The 13,276-nt window shown below is 41.5% G+C and overlaps 1 protein-coding gene across 2 annotated transcripts in view; it reads right to left on the bottom strand.

Annotated features, from left to right (window-relative positions):
- Positions 1 to 13,276, bottom strand: part of TTC7B (tetratricopeptide repeat domain 7B) — an 840,626-nt gene that overhangs the window by 176,580 nt on the left and 650,770 nt on the right. For both annotated transcript variants that reach the window (XM_053697563.1, XM_053697564.1), the window contains exon 17: positions 8,407 to 8,504. In XM_053697563.1, the coding sequence (XP_053553538.1) occupies positions 8,407 to 8,504 (98 nt within the window). The remainder of the gene's footprint in view (positions 1 to 8,406; positions 8,505 to 13,276) is intronic.

Here is a 13,276-nt window from a genome sequence, read left to right as displayed (position 1 = left end):
CATAAATTACGGGCGGGGTCGTGAACTCTCCCTGCCAGGAAGAAAAGGAATTTATCTGATAAGCATAAATGATCTTTTCCTTCCATAAGGCAAGGAGAGTCCACAACTTCATTCTTTACTGTTGGGAAAACTATGTCCAAGCTCCAGAGAGCACTGAATGAATAACAGAAGGGAACAGAAAAAAGAGGCGGACCCTATTCTGAGGGCACCACAGCCTGCAAAACTTTTCTCCCGAAAGCTGCTACAGCCAAAGCAAACACATCAAACTTGTAAAATTTAGAAAAAGTGTGTAAGAAGGACCAGGTAGCCGCCTTACAAATCTGATCCATTGAGGCTTCATTCTTAAAAGCCTAGGAGGAAGCCACTGCTCTAGTGGAATGAGCCATAATCCTCTCAGGAGGCTGTCGTCCCGCTGTCACATAAGCTAAACGAATGACACTCCTCAACCAGAAAGACAGAGAAGTCATAGTAGCCTTCTGCCCCTTACGCTTCCCTGTATAGATGACAAACAAGGAAGAAGATTGTCTGAATTCCTTAGGAGCCTGAAGATAGAACTTCAAGGCATGAATCACATCTAGATTGTGAAGCAAATGTTCCTTCGCTGAAGAAGGATTAGGACACAAGAAAGGAACAACAATCTCTTGATTAATGTTTTACGATTCAACACCACCTTAGGGAGGAACCCTAATTTAGTGCATAAAACCACCTTATCAGCATAAAAAAAAAAAAGATAAGGGGGTCACATTGCAAAGCAGAAATATCAGAAACTCTACAAGCAGAAGCAATAGTGAACAAAAAAAAAGAACCTTCCAAGATAACAATTTAATGTCAATAGTATGCATAGGCTCAAACGGAGCCTGCTGCATAACACTAAGAACAAGATTGAGGCTCGAGGCGGAGAACCAGATCTAAACACAGGACTGCACATCCGGAAGCTCAGCCAATCTCTTGTGCAGTAACACCGATGGGCCCAATATCTGTCCCTTCAGGGAACTAGCAGTTAAACCCTTCTCCAGTCCATCCTGGAGAAAAGATAAAATTATGGCAACCTTAACCTCATAGTGATATGAAAAATAGTGGTGAGAGACAGCACCTTTTCAATCAGGGGCACAGGAAAGGGTTAGCCAAACCCCAATATCAATCTCAAAAAGGTAATTTTCCAGCCTCCAATAGAATTTTAAAAGACCTTTATTAGTTTCTTACAGGGTCCATTATAACAACGACGTTTCAAACCTATACCAGGTTCTTAATCATGTTTTAAGAATCATGATTAAGAACCTGGTATAGGTTTGAAACGTCGTTGTTATAATGGACCCTGTAAGAAACTAATAAAGGTCTTTTAAAATTCTATTGGAGGCTGGAAAATTACCTTTTTGGAACCTTAACCTCATGCCAGGAAAAACCACGTTCTTCCCACCAGTACAAATAAGTCCTTCACACTTTATGGTAGATAGGACAAGTAACTGGCCTACAAGCTTGAACCAGAGTGTCGATAAGACTCTCAGAAAACCCTCTATTGGCTAAGACTAAGGGGTAGATTTATCAAAGCAATTTGCCTGTAATTGTGGGCAAAATAATGCATACGCACCAATCACCATATTTATGAAAGCAATCTGCGCCTATAATTGCGCAAATCTGAAAGAAACTTCTGCACACTCTGCTTGCATTCGCCTAGGCGCACAGGGCACGCTCCCGAGTGCACAATATACATTAGTAATAGGCGTATTTTCACAGCCCGACCTACAAATACTCCCAGTTTCTTATTTATCATTGCTTTGCGCAGATAGGGAACTGAAAGTTCTCCTTAAATTACGTGTTCTATATTTCGCCATACAGACTGAGGTGATCACCATTATCATACATGCTTTTACATCTTGTACTTTTTTCTTTTAACTCATTTTTCAAAAGCTCAGTGCCAAGAAGAGACTGTTATTGCCAGAAATTTGCGTTTCCACAGGCGCATACGGGTACCAAGAGTTTCATATATATATATTGATATATTGTTTTTTGTGATCTTAAATTACCAACATATGGCAAAAACAGCAAGGAAACATTATATAAATATGCGCAAAATAGACGTGAAGGTATGCATCCTTCAGGTCTATTGTGGTCATAAACTGTCCATCCTGAGCCAGAGGAAGGATTGCCCGTATTGTCTCCATCTTGAAAGAGGGAACACTCAGAAACTTGTTTAGGCACTTTAGGTCCAGAATTGGACAAAAAGTTCCCTCCTTCTTTGGAACCATGAAAAGGTTTGAATAAAACCCCAAACCTCTTTCTGCTGTAGGTACCGGGACAATTACTCCTAGAGAGGAGAGATCCCGTACCCAACCTAAGAAGGCAGCCCTCTTTTCTGGTCTTGTAGACAGATTGCAGAGTAGGAATCTGCCCCTGGGTGGATGAGACTTGAATCCTATCCTGTATCCTTGAGATACAACCTCCAGCACCCAAGGATCCTGTACATCCTGGAACCAAGCTTCTGAAAAAAGAGACAGTCTGCCCCCTACTCGATCCGATCCTGGATCGGGGGCCGCCCCTTCATGACGATTTGTTCTCGGTGGGCTTCTTAGTCTGTTTGGACTTATTCCAGGAGTGAGCGGGCTTCCTAGTACTCTTAGGCTGCTCGGACTTGGAAGAGGACTGCTGTCGTTGCGACTTGTCAGCACGAAAGGAACGAAAATGAGACAGTTGCCGTCCCTTAGGCCTATTCTTCTTATCCTGCGGTAGGAAGGCACCCTTCCCCCCGGTAACCGTAGAGATAATGGAGTCCAGCCCTGGACCGAATAAAATCTTCCCCTTGAAGGGAAGAGAAAGGAGTCTGAATTTAGAAGTCATATCCGCAGACAAATACTTTAACCAGAGAGCCCGGCGGGCTAGAACCGCAAAGCCAGAAGCCTTTGCATTTATGCAAATAATCTGCATATTTGCGTCACATATGAAAGAGTTAGCAATTCTCAGTGCTTTAATTCTCTCTTGAATATCCTCGAGGGGAGTCTCCAACTCAATGAGCACCAGTAGGTAGCTGCTCCAGCAACCGTGGCAACAGCTGCCGCCGGTTGAAATAAAAAGCCTGTAAGTTGAAAGATCTTACTCACAAAGGTTTCCATTTTCTTATCCATAGGCTCTCTAAAAGAAGAACTATCATCCAGAGAGATAGTAGTATGCTTATCCAGGGTAGAGATAGTGCCATTCACCTTAGGGATAGAGCCCCACAAATACAATTCAGAGTCAGGGACCGGGAATAATTTTTTTAAAGTAGACGAGGGGGGAAAATAAGTACCTACTCTTTACCATCAATTACTAATAATGTTCGCCATCCTAACTGGCACAGGAAAAGTCAGAGGAACCTTCCTATCTTCATAAACCCTGTCTAATTTAGGGATCTTAGGTTCCTCAGGGAGTGTAGCCTCTGGAACCTCTAGCGTAGACAGAACCTCCTTTAATAAAAACCGCAGATGCTCAATTTTAAATATTAAGGAGGGTTCCTCCGCTGAAGGAGGTTTAAAAACTGAAATCTCTGACTCAGAAAGTTCACCCTCTGAAGATACAGATGTTAACTCATCCTCGGATATCTGGGACATAGTAGCTAAATCCGACAAATATTTAGATGACACTAGGTCAGGAGAACTATGTTTAACCTTTCTCTTGCGTTTGTTAGAGCGAGGTAAGGCACCCAGGGCCGCTGATGGTAACTGCACTGTAAAGTCAGCTGGAAAAAGCTCCCCTCCAGATGGAGGATTAGTTGAACAGTGGGGAACTGCATATGGAGCGGGTAATGTAGAAAGGGTAGTAATTTCTCAGGACCCAGATTCCTGAGAAGTAGACGACTCAGAGGGGTTAATAGCGCTATAAGTATTAGCAGGCTTGTCTCCCTTCTTAGACTTTAGAACAGTGTTTAGGCAAATGGAACAAAATTGAGCAGGCGGGTAAACCACGGCCTCCTCACAATATAAACAAGAATTATTAATCAGTACAGAAGGAGCGGAACCTTCTACAGGGAGTGCAGAATTATTAGGCAAGTTGTATTTTTGAGGATTAATTTTATTATTGAACAACAACCATGTTCTCAATGAACCCAAAAAACTCATTAATATCAAAGCTGAATAGTTTTGGAAGTAGTTTTTAGTTTGTTTTTAGTTATAGCTATTTTAGGGGGATATCTGTGTGTGCAGGTGACTATTACTGTGCATAATTATTAGGCAACTTAACAAAAAACAAATATATACCCATTTCAATTATTTATTTTTACCAGTGAAACCAATATAACATCTCAACATTCACAAATATACATTTCTGACATTCAAAAACAAAACAAAAACAAATCAGTGACCAATATAGCCACCTTTCTTTGCAAGGACACTCAAAAGCATGCCATCCATGGATTCGGTCAGTGTTTTGATCTGTTCACCATCAACATTGCGTGCAGCAGCAACCACAGCCTCCCAGACACTGTTCAGAGAGGTGTACTGTTTTCCCTCCTTGTAAATCTCACATTTGATGATGGACCACAGGTTCTCAATGGGGTTCAGATCAGGTGAACAAGGAGGCCATGTCATTAGATTTTCTTCTTTTATACCCTTTCTTGCCAGCCACGCTGTGGAGTACTTGGACGCGTGTGATGGAGCATTGTCCTGCATGAAAATCATGTTTTTCTTGAAGGATGCAGACTTCTTCCTGTACCACTGCTTGAAGAAGGTGTCTTCCAGAAACTGGCAGTAGGACTGGGAGTTGAGCTTGACTCCATCCTCAACCCGAAAAGGCCCCACAAGCTCATCTTTGATGATACCAGCCCAAACCAGTACTCCACCTCCACCTTGCTGGCGTCTGAGTCGGACTGGAGCTCTCTGCCCTTTACCAATCCAGCCACGGGCCCATCCATCTGGCCCATCAAGACTCACTCTCATTTCATCAGTCCATAAAACCTTAGAAAAATCAGTCTTGAGATATTTCTTGGCCCAGTCTTGACGTTTCAGCTTGTGTGTCTTGTTCAGTGGTGGTCGTCTTTCAGCCTTTCTTACCTTGGCCATGTCTCTGAGTATTGCACACCTTGTGCTTTTGGGCACTCCAGTGATGTTGCAGCTCTGAAATATGGCCAAACTGGTGGCAAGTGGCATCTTGGCAGCTGCACGCTTGACTTTTCTCAGTTCATGGGCAGTTATTTTGTGCCTTGGTTTTTCCACACGCTTCTTGCGACCCTGTTGACTATTTTGAATGAAACGCTTGATTGTTCGATGATCACGCTTCAGAAGCTTTGCAATTTTAAGAGTGCTGCATCCCTCTGCAAGATATCTCACTATTTTTGACTTTTCTGAGCCTGTCAAGTCCTTCTTTTGACCCATTTTGCCAAAGGAAAGGAAGTTGCCTAATAATTATGCACACCTGATATAGGGTGTTGATGTCATTAGACCACACCCCTTCTCATTACAGAGATGCACATCACCTAATATGCGTAATTGGTAGTAGGCTTTCGAGCCTATACAGCTTGGAGTAAGACAACATGCATAAAGAGGATGATGTGGTCAAAATACTCATTTGCCTAATAATTCTGCACTCCCTGTAATGTAGTATCAGAATCCTCCATAGCTTTGCATATACCCACAGAAGGACAAACAAAAAGAAAAGCTTTTATTTAAAAAACGGTACCTTAATACTCCTAATGGCTGGGGCACTCACCACCTCCTAGACCCAGACAGCTAACAGTGAAAACGCTCTCCTCAGGAATGATGTCTGCAGCAGGATCTTAGGAAATGAACGAGACTGCACCCGGTCACTTGCTGCGTAAGACAGGACTTCCCCTGCTATGAAAAGGGCGCTGAGCTATTATGAGCTGCGCAACACTTCAAAAATGAAAGTGAAACTGGTTTGTTCCAAGCCAAAAAACACACAGTCTATGAGCCCAAAAAACCTCTCACATAAAGCAGATATAAAATCTGCAAGCTGTTCAAATAATCTCCCTGAAGGAGATATTAACCCTTGATCCTATCGAGGTATAAAGCAGCCACACTGTGACCTTGTATAGCCTTTTAAAGTATATATATAAAAATGGTCTTACCCACCAGCATCCATGCTGTGGAACAGACACAGCCTCTCAAGTGTGACAGTCTTGCAGCAGCGCTTCTGACATGGCCTTGAGTGTGTAACAGCAAGCAGTGAAACTCGTCAACACTGATTGCTCAGGAGCTGTTAGCGACAGTCTGGATGGGTTTCCCTGCATCTCCAGACTCTTACTTTCATCTATACTCTCACTGAGAGGTTGACATGATTACTTAAAACTTCAGTCCTTTCTTGGGAACATACCCATTACAGGAGTATCCAAATCTTCTGACACTTCTCTGCCACCTCCTATAGTGACGAAAGGCAAAGAATGACTGGGGGATAGGGGAAGTGGGAGGTATATTTAAGCCTTTGGCTGGGGAGTCTTTGCCTCCTCCTGGTGGCCAGGTGTTGTATTTCCCAACAGTAAGGAATGAAATTGTGGACTCTCCTTGCCTTATGAAAGAAAACATTCTTTGGCGCAGGAGTTTAAAAAAAAAAAAAAAGTTATCAGCTATAAAGCAGAAAAATGATAAAGGAGTAAGATAATTAGGAACCAGTAAAAATATAAAAGCTTCTATCCAAAACAAGCATCTGCAGGATAAATCAGCAAAAACAATTGCGTTAACAGAAAATAAGAGACACGCTTTCTTGCTGACATATCTGTATCACAAACTGCAAACATAAAAGATGTGCTAAAATCTGGAACAAGTAACTAATAGGAATTTCCAACAAAAAAGCTCAGAAGAACTATATTAACATTGCCCTGCCAGGATATAGAATCATTTTACTTATTAGCATGTAACTTGGGCATATAATAACAAAATAGAGGATGTTTTATGACAATATATTGTGTGTAAATTAATATGCACCAAATAAACAAGGCTCTGCCACATTTAAATGAAATGCTTAAGAATCAGAGCATGTAAAACTCTTCAGCTTCTAGTATTTGATGAGGGTATATGTGCGCAGCACATCTGTGGTAATTAACTATGTTTTATATACTGTAAAGAGAGCTAGATTTGCCAAATTATCAGCTCAATGAAGAGAGACCCCATAGGAATAGGCTGCTAATCAACACAAGATAAAAATAGATTTATAGGTTAAAAATCACATACAATTGAGAGACACAGAGTGAATTTATAATAAATCTAGAAATACTTAGTGGAACGCTTAAAGAAAAATTCAATTAAAACCCTGGTCATAAGTCATCAATATTGAATAATAATAACAATACACACAAGCTATATGAACAGAAGTGGTTGATATGATGTGAACCACCTCAATTAAGTAACTGACTTAATTCCCTTCCCAACTAAAACCTCCACTAGGGTTAGGGAACATGCATATTCATAAGGCATGTGAGTCCCATTTGAATTACTCCAGTGTTTTAATACATTAAAGATTAAAGGAATACTAAACCCAAATTATTTATTTCATGATTCAGATAGAGCATGCAATTTTAAGTAACTTTTTAGTTTACTCCTATTGTCAATTTTTCTTTGTTCTCTTGCTATTTTTATTTAAAAAGTAGGAATGTGAAGCTTAGGAGCCAGACCATTTTAGGTTCAGCACTTGCTTATTGGTGGCTACATATAGCAAACCAATAAGCAAGCATAACCCAGGTTCTGAACACAAAATGGGCCGGCTCCTAGTCTTTACATTCCTGATTTTTAAATAAAGATAGCACAAGAACCAAGAAAAATTGATAATAGAAGTAAATTAGAAAGGTGCTTAAAATTGCATGCTCTCTCTAAATCATTAAAGAAAAAAAAATTGGGTTCAGTATCCCTTTAGTTTTGAGTGTGTCCTTCATCCAAAACTTTTTGTATTTATTATTATTTTAGGCAACAGGAAATCAGCCATCCTTGTAAAACACATTAATGAATGTATGAACTATCACTGCAGAGTTAAGAGCACACTTGTACCTGCTTATTGGAACAGTTGTTTGTTTCCTATGACATACACAAACAAAGTAAACACATTTTAACATTATAATTGTGAACAATTAGCCAGTGGACAAGTAAACCAATATCTCATTTATATGTATGTAGCAATAAAATGGGGCTCAGAGTTCAGGAAACACAAAGATAATATATATACAGGTATTATCAGATCACTAAATATATATGCAAAATCAACAACTAAAATTGTAAAATATAGTTAAAAAAATAGTTGTCCCTTTATTGTTAAAACATAGATTGGGGAGCACAGTGAATGTGAATTTTGTGTTTGAGTTTGTGCCTCTTCTATTAGCTAAAGGTTGGCTCACATCTGCCGCTGCTAGCAATCCAGTTTATTTACATATCACAAACATACAGACAGTGTTTAAATAGATATAACCATTGTGTTACCCAGGAAGCCAAACCTCACCTGTCTCTGGGTCACTGAAGTCTGGCAGGGTAATGCTGTTCAGTTGCCGCCGGTCAGCGATGGCCCTGTCTAGCAGACTGCTACCACGTCCAGAATCACTGTTATACAAGATAAAACAACATATACTTAATGAGAAGTACCTTATCTAACAAAAAGCCAGCTCCCTACGGATGAGATAATATGATGCTAGTCTTTTATTGCATTGTAAGTTCATATAATCAGTTCTATAAGACACACAACCTATCACTGTGCTGTCTCTTTGGAATGTACATACAGATTTTAAATCTCATTTACTCTGACACATTATATTATTATGTAATGGTACGATAAAAACAAGTAAACTTTTGACTTGAAGTTTGAGGGTAGCAAGTCAAACTGTAATTGTCCTGAATCTCTTTATTAAAAAACATAATTTATGCTTACCTGATAAATTTATTTCTCTTGTAGTGTATCCAGTCCACGGATCATCCATTACTTGTGGGATATTCTCCTTCCCAACAGGAAGTTGCAAGAGGATCACCCACAGCAGTTGCAAGAGGATCACCCATAGCTCCTCCCCTCACTGCCATATCCAGTCATTCGACCGAAACAAGCCGAGAAAGCAGAAACCATAGGGTGCAGTGGTGACTGTAGTTTAATTAAAAATTTAGACCTGCCTTAAAAGGACAGGGTGGGCCGTGGACTGGATACACTACAAGAGAAATAAATTTATCAGATAAGCATAAATTATGTTTTCTCTTGTTAAGTGTATCCAGTCCACGGATCATTCATTACTTGTGGGATACCAATACCAAAGCTAAAGTACACGGATGATGGGAGGGACAAGGCAGGAACTTAAACGGAAGGAACCACTGCCTGTAGAACCTTTCTCCCAAAAACAGCCTCCGAAGAAGCAAAAGTATCAAATTTGGAAAATTTGGAAAAAGTATGAAGCGAAGACCAAGTTGCAGCCTTGCAAATCTGTTCAACAGAGGCCTCATTTTTAAAGTCCCAGGTGGAAGCCACAGCTCTAGTAGAATGAGCTGTAATCCTTTCAGGAGGCTGCTGTCCAGCAGTCTCATAGGCTAAACGGATTATACTCAGAAGCAAAAAAGAAAGAGAGGTTGCCGAGGCCTTCTGACCTCTCCTCTGTCCAGAGTAAACAACAAACAGGTTAGATGTTTGGCGAAAATCTTTAGTAGCCTGTAAGCAAAACTTCAAGGTACGGACTACGTCTAGATTATGCAAAAGACGTTCCTTCTTTGAAGAAGGATTAGGACATAATGATGGAACAACAATCTCTTGATTGATATTCTTGTTAGAAACCACCTTAGGTAAAAACCCAGGTTTTGCACGCAGAACAACTTTATCTGAATGAAAGATCAGATAAGGAGAATCACAATGTAAGGCAGATAACTCCGAGACTCTTCGAGCCGAGGAAATAGCCATCAGAAAAAGAACTTTCCATGATAGAAGTTTGATATCAATAGAATGAAGGGGTTCAAACGGAACCCCTTGAAGAACTTTAAGAACCAAGTTTAAGCTCCATGGAGGAGCAACAGGTTTAAACACAGGCTTAATTCTAACTAAAGCCTGACAAAATGCCTGAACGTCTGGAACTTCTGCCACACGCTTGTGTAAAGGAATAGAAAGAGCAGAAATCTGTCCCTTTAAAGAACTAGCTGATAGTCCTTTGTCCAAACCCTCTTGGAGGAAGGACAATATCCTAGGAATCCTAACCCTACTCCATGAGTAATTCTTGGATTCACACCAATGAAGATATTTACGCCATATCTTGTGGTAAATTTTCCTGGTGACAGGCTTTCGTGCCTGTATTAAGGTATCAATTACTGACTCGGAGAAGCCACGCTTTGATAGGATCAAGCGTTCAATCTCCATGCAGTCAGTCTCAGAGAAAGCAGATGCGGATGATTGAAAGGACCTTGTATTAGAAGGTCTTGTCTCAGAGGCAGAGTCCATGGTGGAAAGGATGACATGTCCTCTAGGTCTGCATACCAGGTCCTGCGTGGCCACGCAGGCGCTATCAATATCACCAATGCTCTCTCCTGTTTGATCTTGGCAATCAGACGAGGGAGCAGAGGAAACGGTGGAAACACATAAGCCAGGTTGAAGAACCAAGGCGCTGCTAGAGCATCTATCAGTGCCGCTTCTGGGTCCCTGGACCTGGATCCGTAACAAGGAAGCTTGGCGTTCTGGCGAGACGCCATGAGATCCAAGTCTGGTTTGCCCCAACGGAGAACCAATTGAGCAAACACCTCCGGATGGAGTTCCCACTCCCCCGGATGAAAAGTCTGACGACTTAGAAAATCCGCCTCCCAGTTCTCTACACCTGGGATATAGATCGCTGACAGGTGGCAAGAGTGAGTCTCTGCCCAGCGAATTATCTTGGAGACTTCTGACATCGCTAGGGAACTCCTGGTTCCCCCTTGATTTTTTTATGTAAGCCACAGTCGTGATGTTGTCCGACTGAAATCTGATGAACCTCAGTGTTGCTAACTGAGGCCAAGCTAGAAGAGAATTGAATATTGCTCTTAACTCCCGAATATTTATTGGGAGGAGTTTGCCCACGCCTGGGCGAAGAGAGAGAGTCTGCCCCCTACTAGATCCGTTGTCGGATAGGGGGCTGCTCCTTCATGCTGTCTTAGAGGCAGCAGCAGGCTTTCTGGCCTGCTTGCCCTTGTTCCAGGACTGGTTAGGTTTCCAGGCCTGCTTGGATTGAGCAAAAGTTCCCTCTTGTTTTGAGGCAGAGGAAGTTGATGCTGCACCTGCCTTGAAATTTCGAAAGGCACGAAAATTAGACTGTTTGGCCTTTGATTTGGCCCTGTCCTGAGGAAGGGTATGACCCTTACCTCCAGTAATGTCAGCAATAATTTCTTTCAAACCAGGCCCGAATAAGGTCTGCCCCTTGAAAGGAATGTTGAGTAATTTAGACTTTGAAGTCACATCAGCTGACCAGGATTTGAGCCATAGCGCCCTACGCGCCTGGATGGCGAATCCGGAATTCTTAGCCGTTAGTTTAGTCAAATGAACAATGGCATCAGAAACAAATGAGTTAGCTAGCTTAAGAGTTCTAAGCTTGTCAACAATTTCAGTCAATGGAGCTGTATGGATGGCCTCTTCCAGGGCCCCAACCAGAATGCCGCCGCAGCAGTGACAGGCGCAATGCATGCAAGGGGCTGTAAAATAAAACCTTGTTGAATAAACATTTTCTTAAGGTAACCCTCTAATTTTTTATGCATTGGATCTGAAAAAGCACAACTGTCCTCAATCGGGATAGTGGTACGCTTTGCTAAAGTAGAAACTGCTCCCTCCACCTTAGGGGCTGTCTGCCATAAGTCCCGTGTAGTGGCATCTATTGGAAACATTTTTCTAAAATAGGAGGTGTGGAAAAGGGCACACCGGACCTATCCCACTCCTTACTAATAATTTCTGTAAGCCTTTTAGGTATTGGAAAAACATCAGTACTCACCGGCACTGCATAGTATTTATCCAGCCTACACAATTTCTCTGGCACTGCAATTGTGTCACAGTCATTCAGAGCAGCTAATACCTGCCCAAGCAATACACGGAGGTTCTCAAGCTTAAATTTAAAATTAGAAATCTCTGAATCAGGTCTCCCCGATTCAGAGACGTCACCCACAGACTGAAGCTCTCCGTCCTCAGGTTCTGCATATTGTGACGCAGTATCAGACATGGCTCTTACAGCATCTACGCGCTCTGTATCTCGTCTAACCCCAGAGCTATCGCGCTTGCCTCTCAATTCAGGCAATCTGGATAATACCTCTGACAGGGTATTATTCATGATTGCAGCCATGTCCTGCAAAGTAATCGCTATGGGCGTCCCTGATGTACTTGGCGCCATATTAGCGTGCATCCCTTGAGCGCGAGGCGAAGGGTCCGACACGTGGGGAGAGTTAGTCGGCATAACTTCCCCCTCAACAGACCCCTCTGGTGACAATTCTTTTATAGATAAAGACTGATCTTTACTGTTTAAGGTGAAATCAATACATTTAGTACACATTCTCTTATGGGGCTCCACCATGGCTTTTAAACATAATGAACAAGTATTCTCTGTTTTAGACATGTTTGTACAGACTAGCAATGAGACTAGCAAGCTTGGAAAACACTTTAAAGCAAGTTAACAAGCAATATAAAAAATGTTACTGTGCCTTTAAGAGAAACAAATTTTGACAAAATTTGAAATAACAGTGAAAAAAGGCAGTTACACTAACGAAATTTTTACAGTGTATGTAACAAGTCAGCAGAGCATTGCACCCACTTGCAAATGGATGATTAACCCCTTAATACCAAAAATGGAATAATAAATGACAAAAACTTTTTTTAAACACAGTCACAACAACTGCTACAGTCTACTGTGGTTGTTACCCTCCTCAAACACGACTTTGAAGCCTTTTGAGCCCTTCAGAGATGTCCTGTATCATGCAGAAGGAAGCAGAGTGTCTCAGTCTGTAAATCTAGCTGCACAGAAATAGGCCCCTCCCACACATATTACAACAGTGGAAAGCCTCAGGAAACTGTTTCTAGGCAAAAATCAAGCCAGCCATGTGGAAAAAAACTAGGCCCCAATAAGTTTTGTCACCAAACATATATAAAAACGATTAACATGCCAGCAAACGTTTTATATTACACTTTTATAAGAATATGTATCTCTGTTAATAAGCCTGATACCAGTCGCTATCACTACATTTAAGGCTTAACTTACTTTAATCCGGTATCAGCAGCATTTTTCTAGCAAATTCCATCCCTAGAAATATGTTAACTGCACATACCTTATTGCAGGAAAACCTGCACGCCATTCCCCCTCTGAAGTTACCTCACTCCTCAGAATATGTGAGAACGGCAGTAGATC

This window comes from Bombina bombina, chromosome 1 (genome assembly GCF_027579735.1).
Source record: "Bombina bombina isolate aBomBom1 chromosome 1, aBomBom1.pri, whole genome shotgun sequence".
Lineage (NCBI taxonomy): Eukaryota > Metazoa > Chordata > Amphibia > Anura > Bombinatoridae > Bombina > Bombina bombina.
The sequence above is the reverse complement of the archived record's forward strand: the minus strand, read 5'-3'. Positions and strand labels throughout refer to the sequence as shown.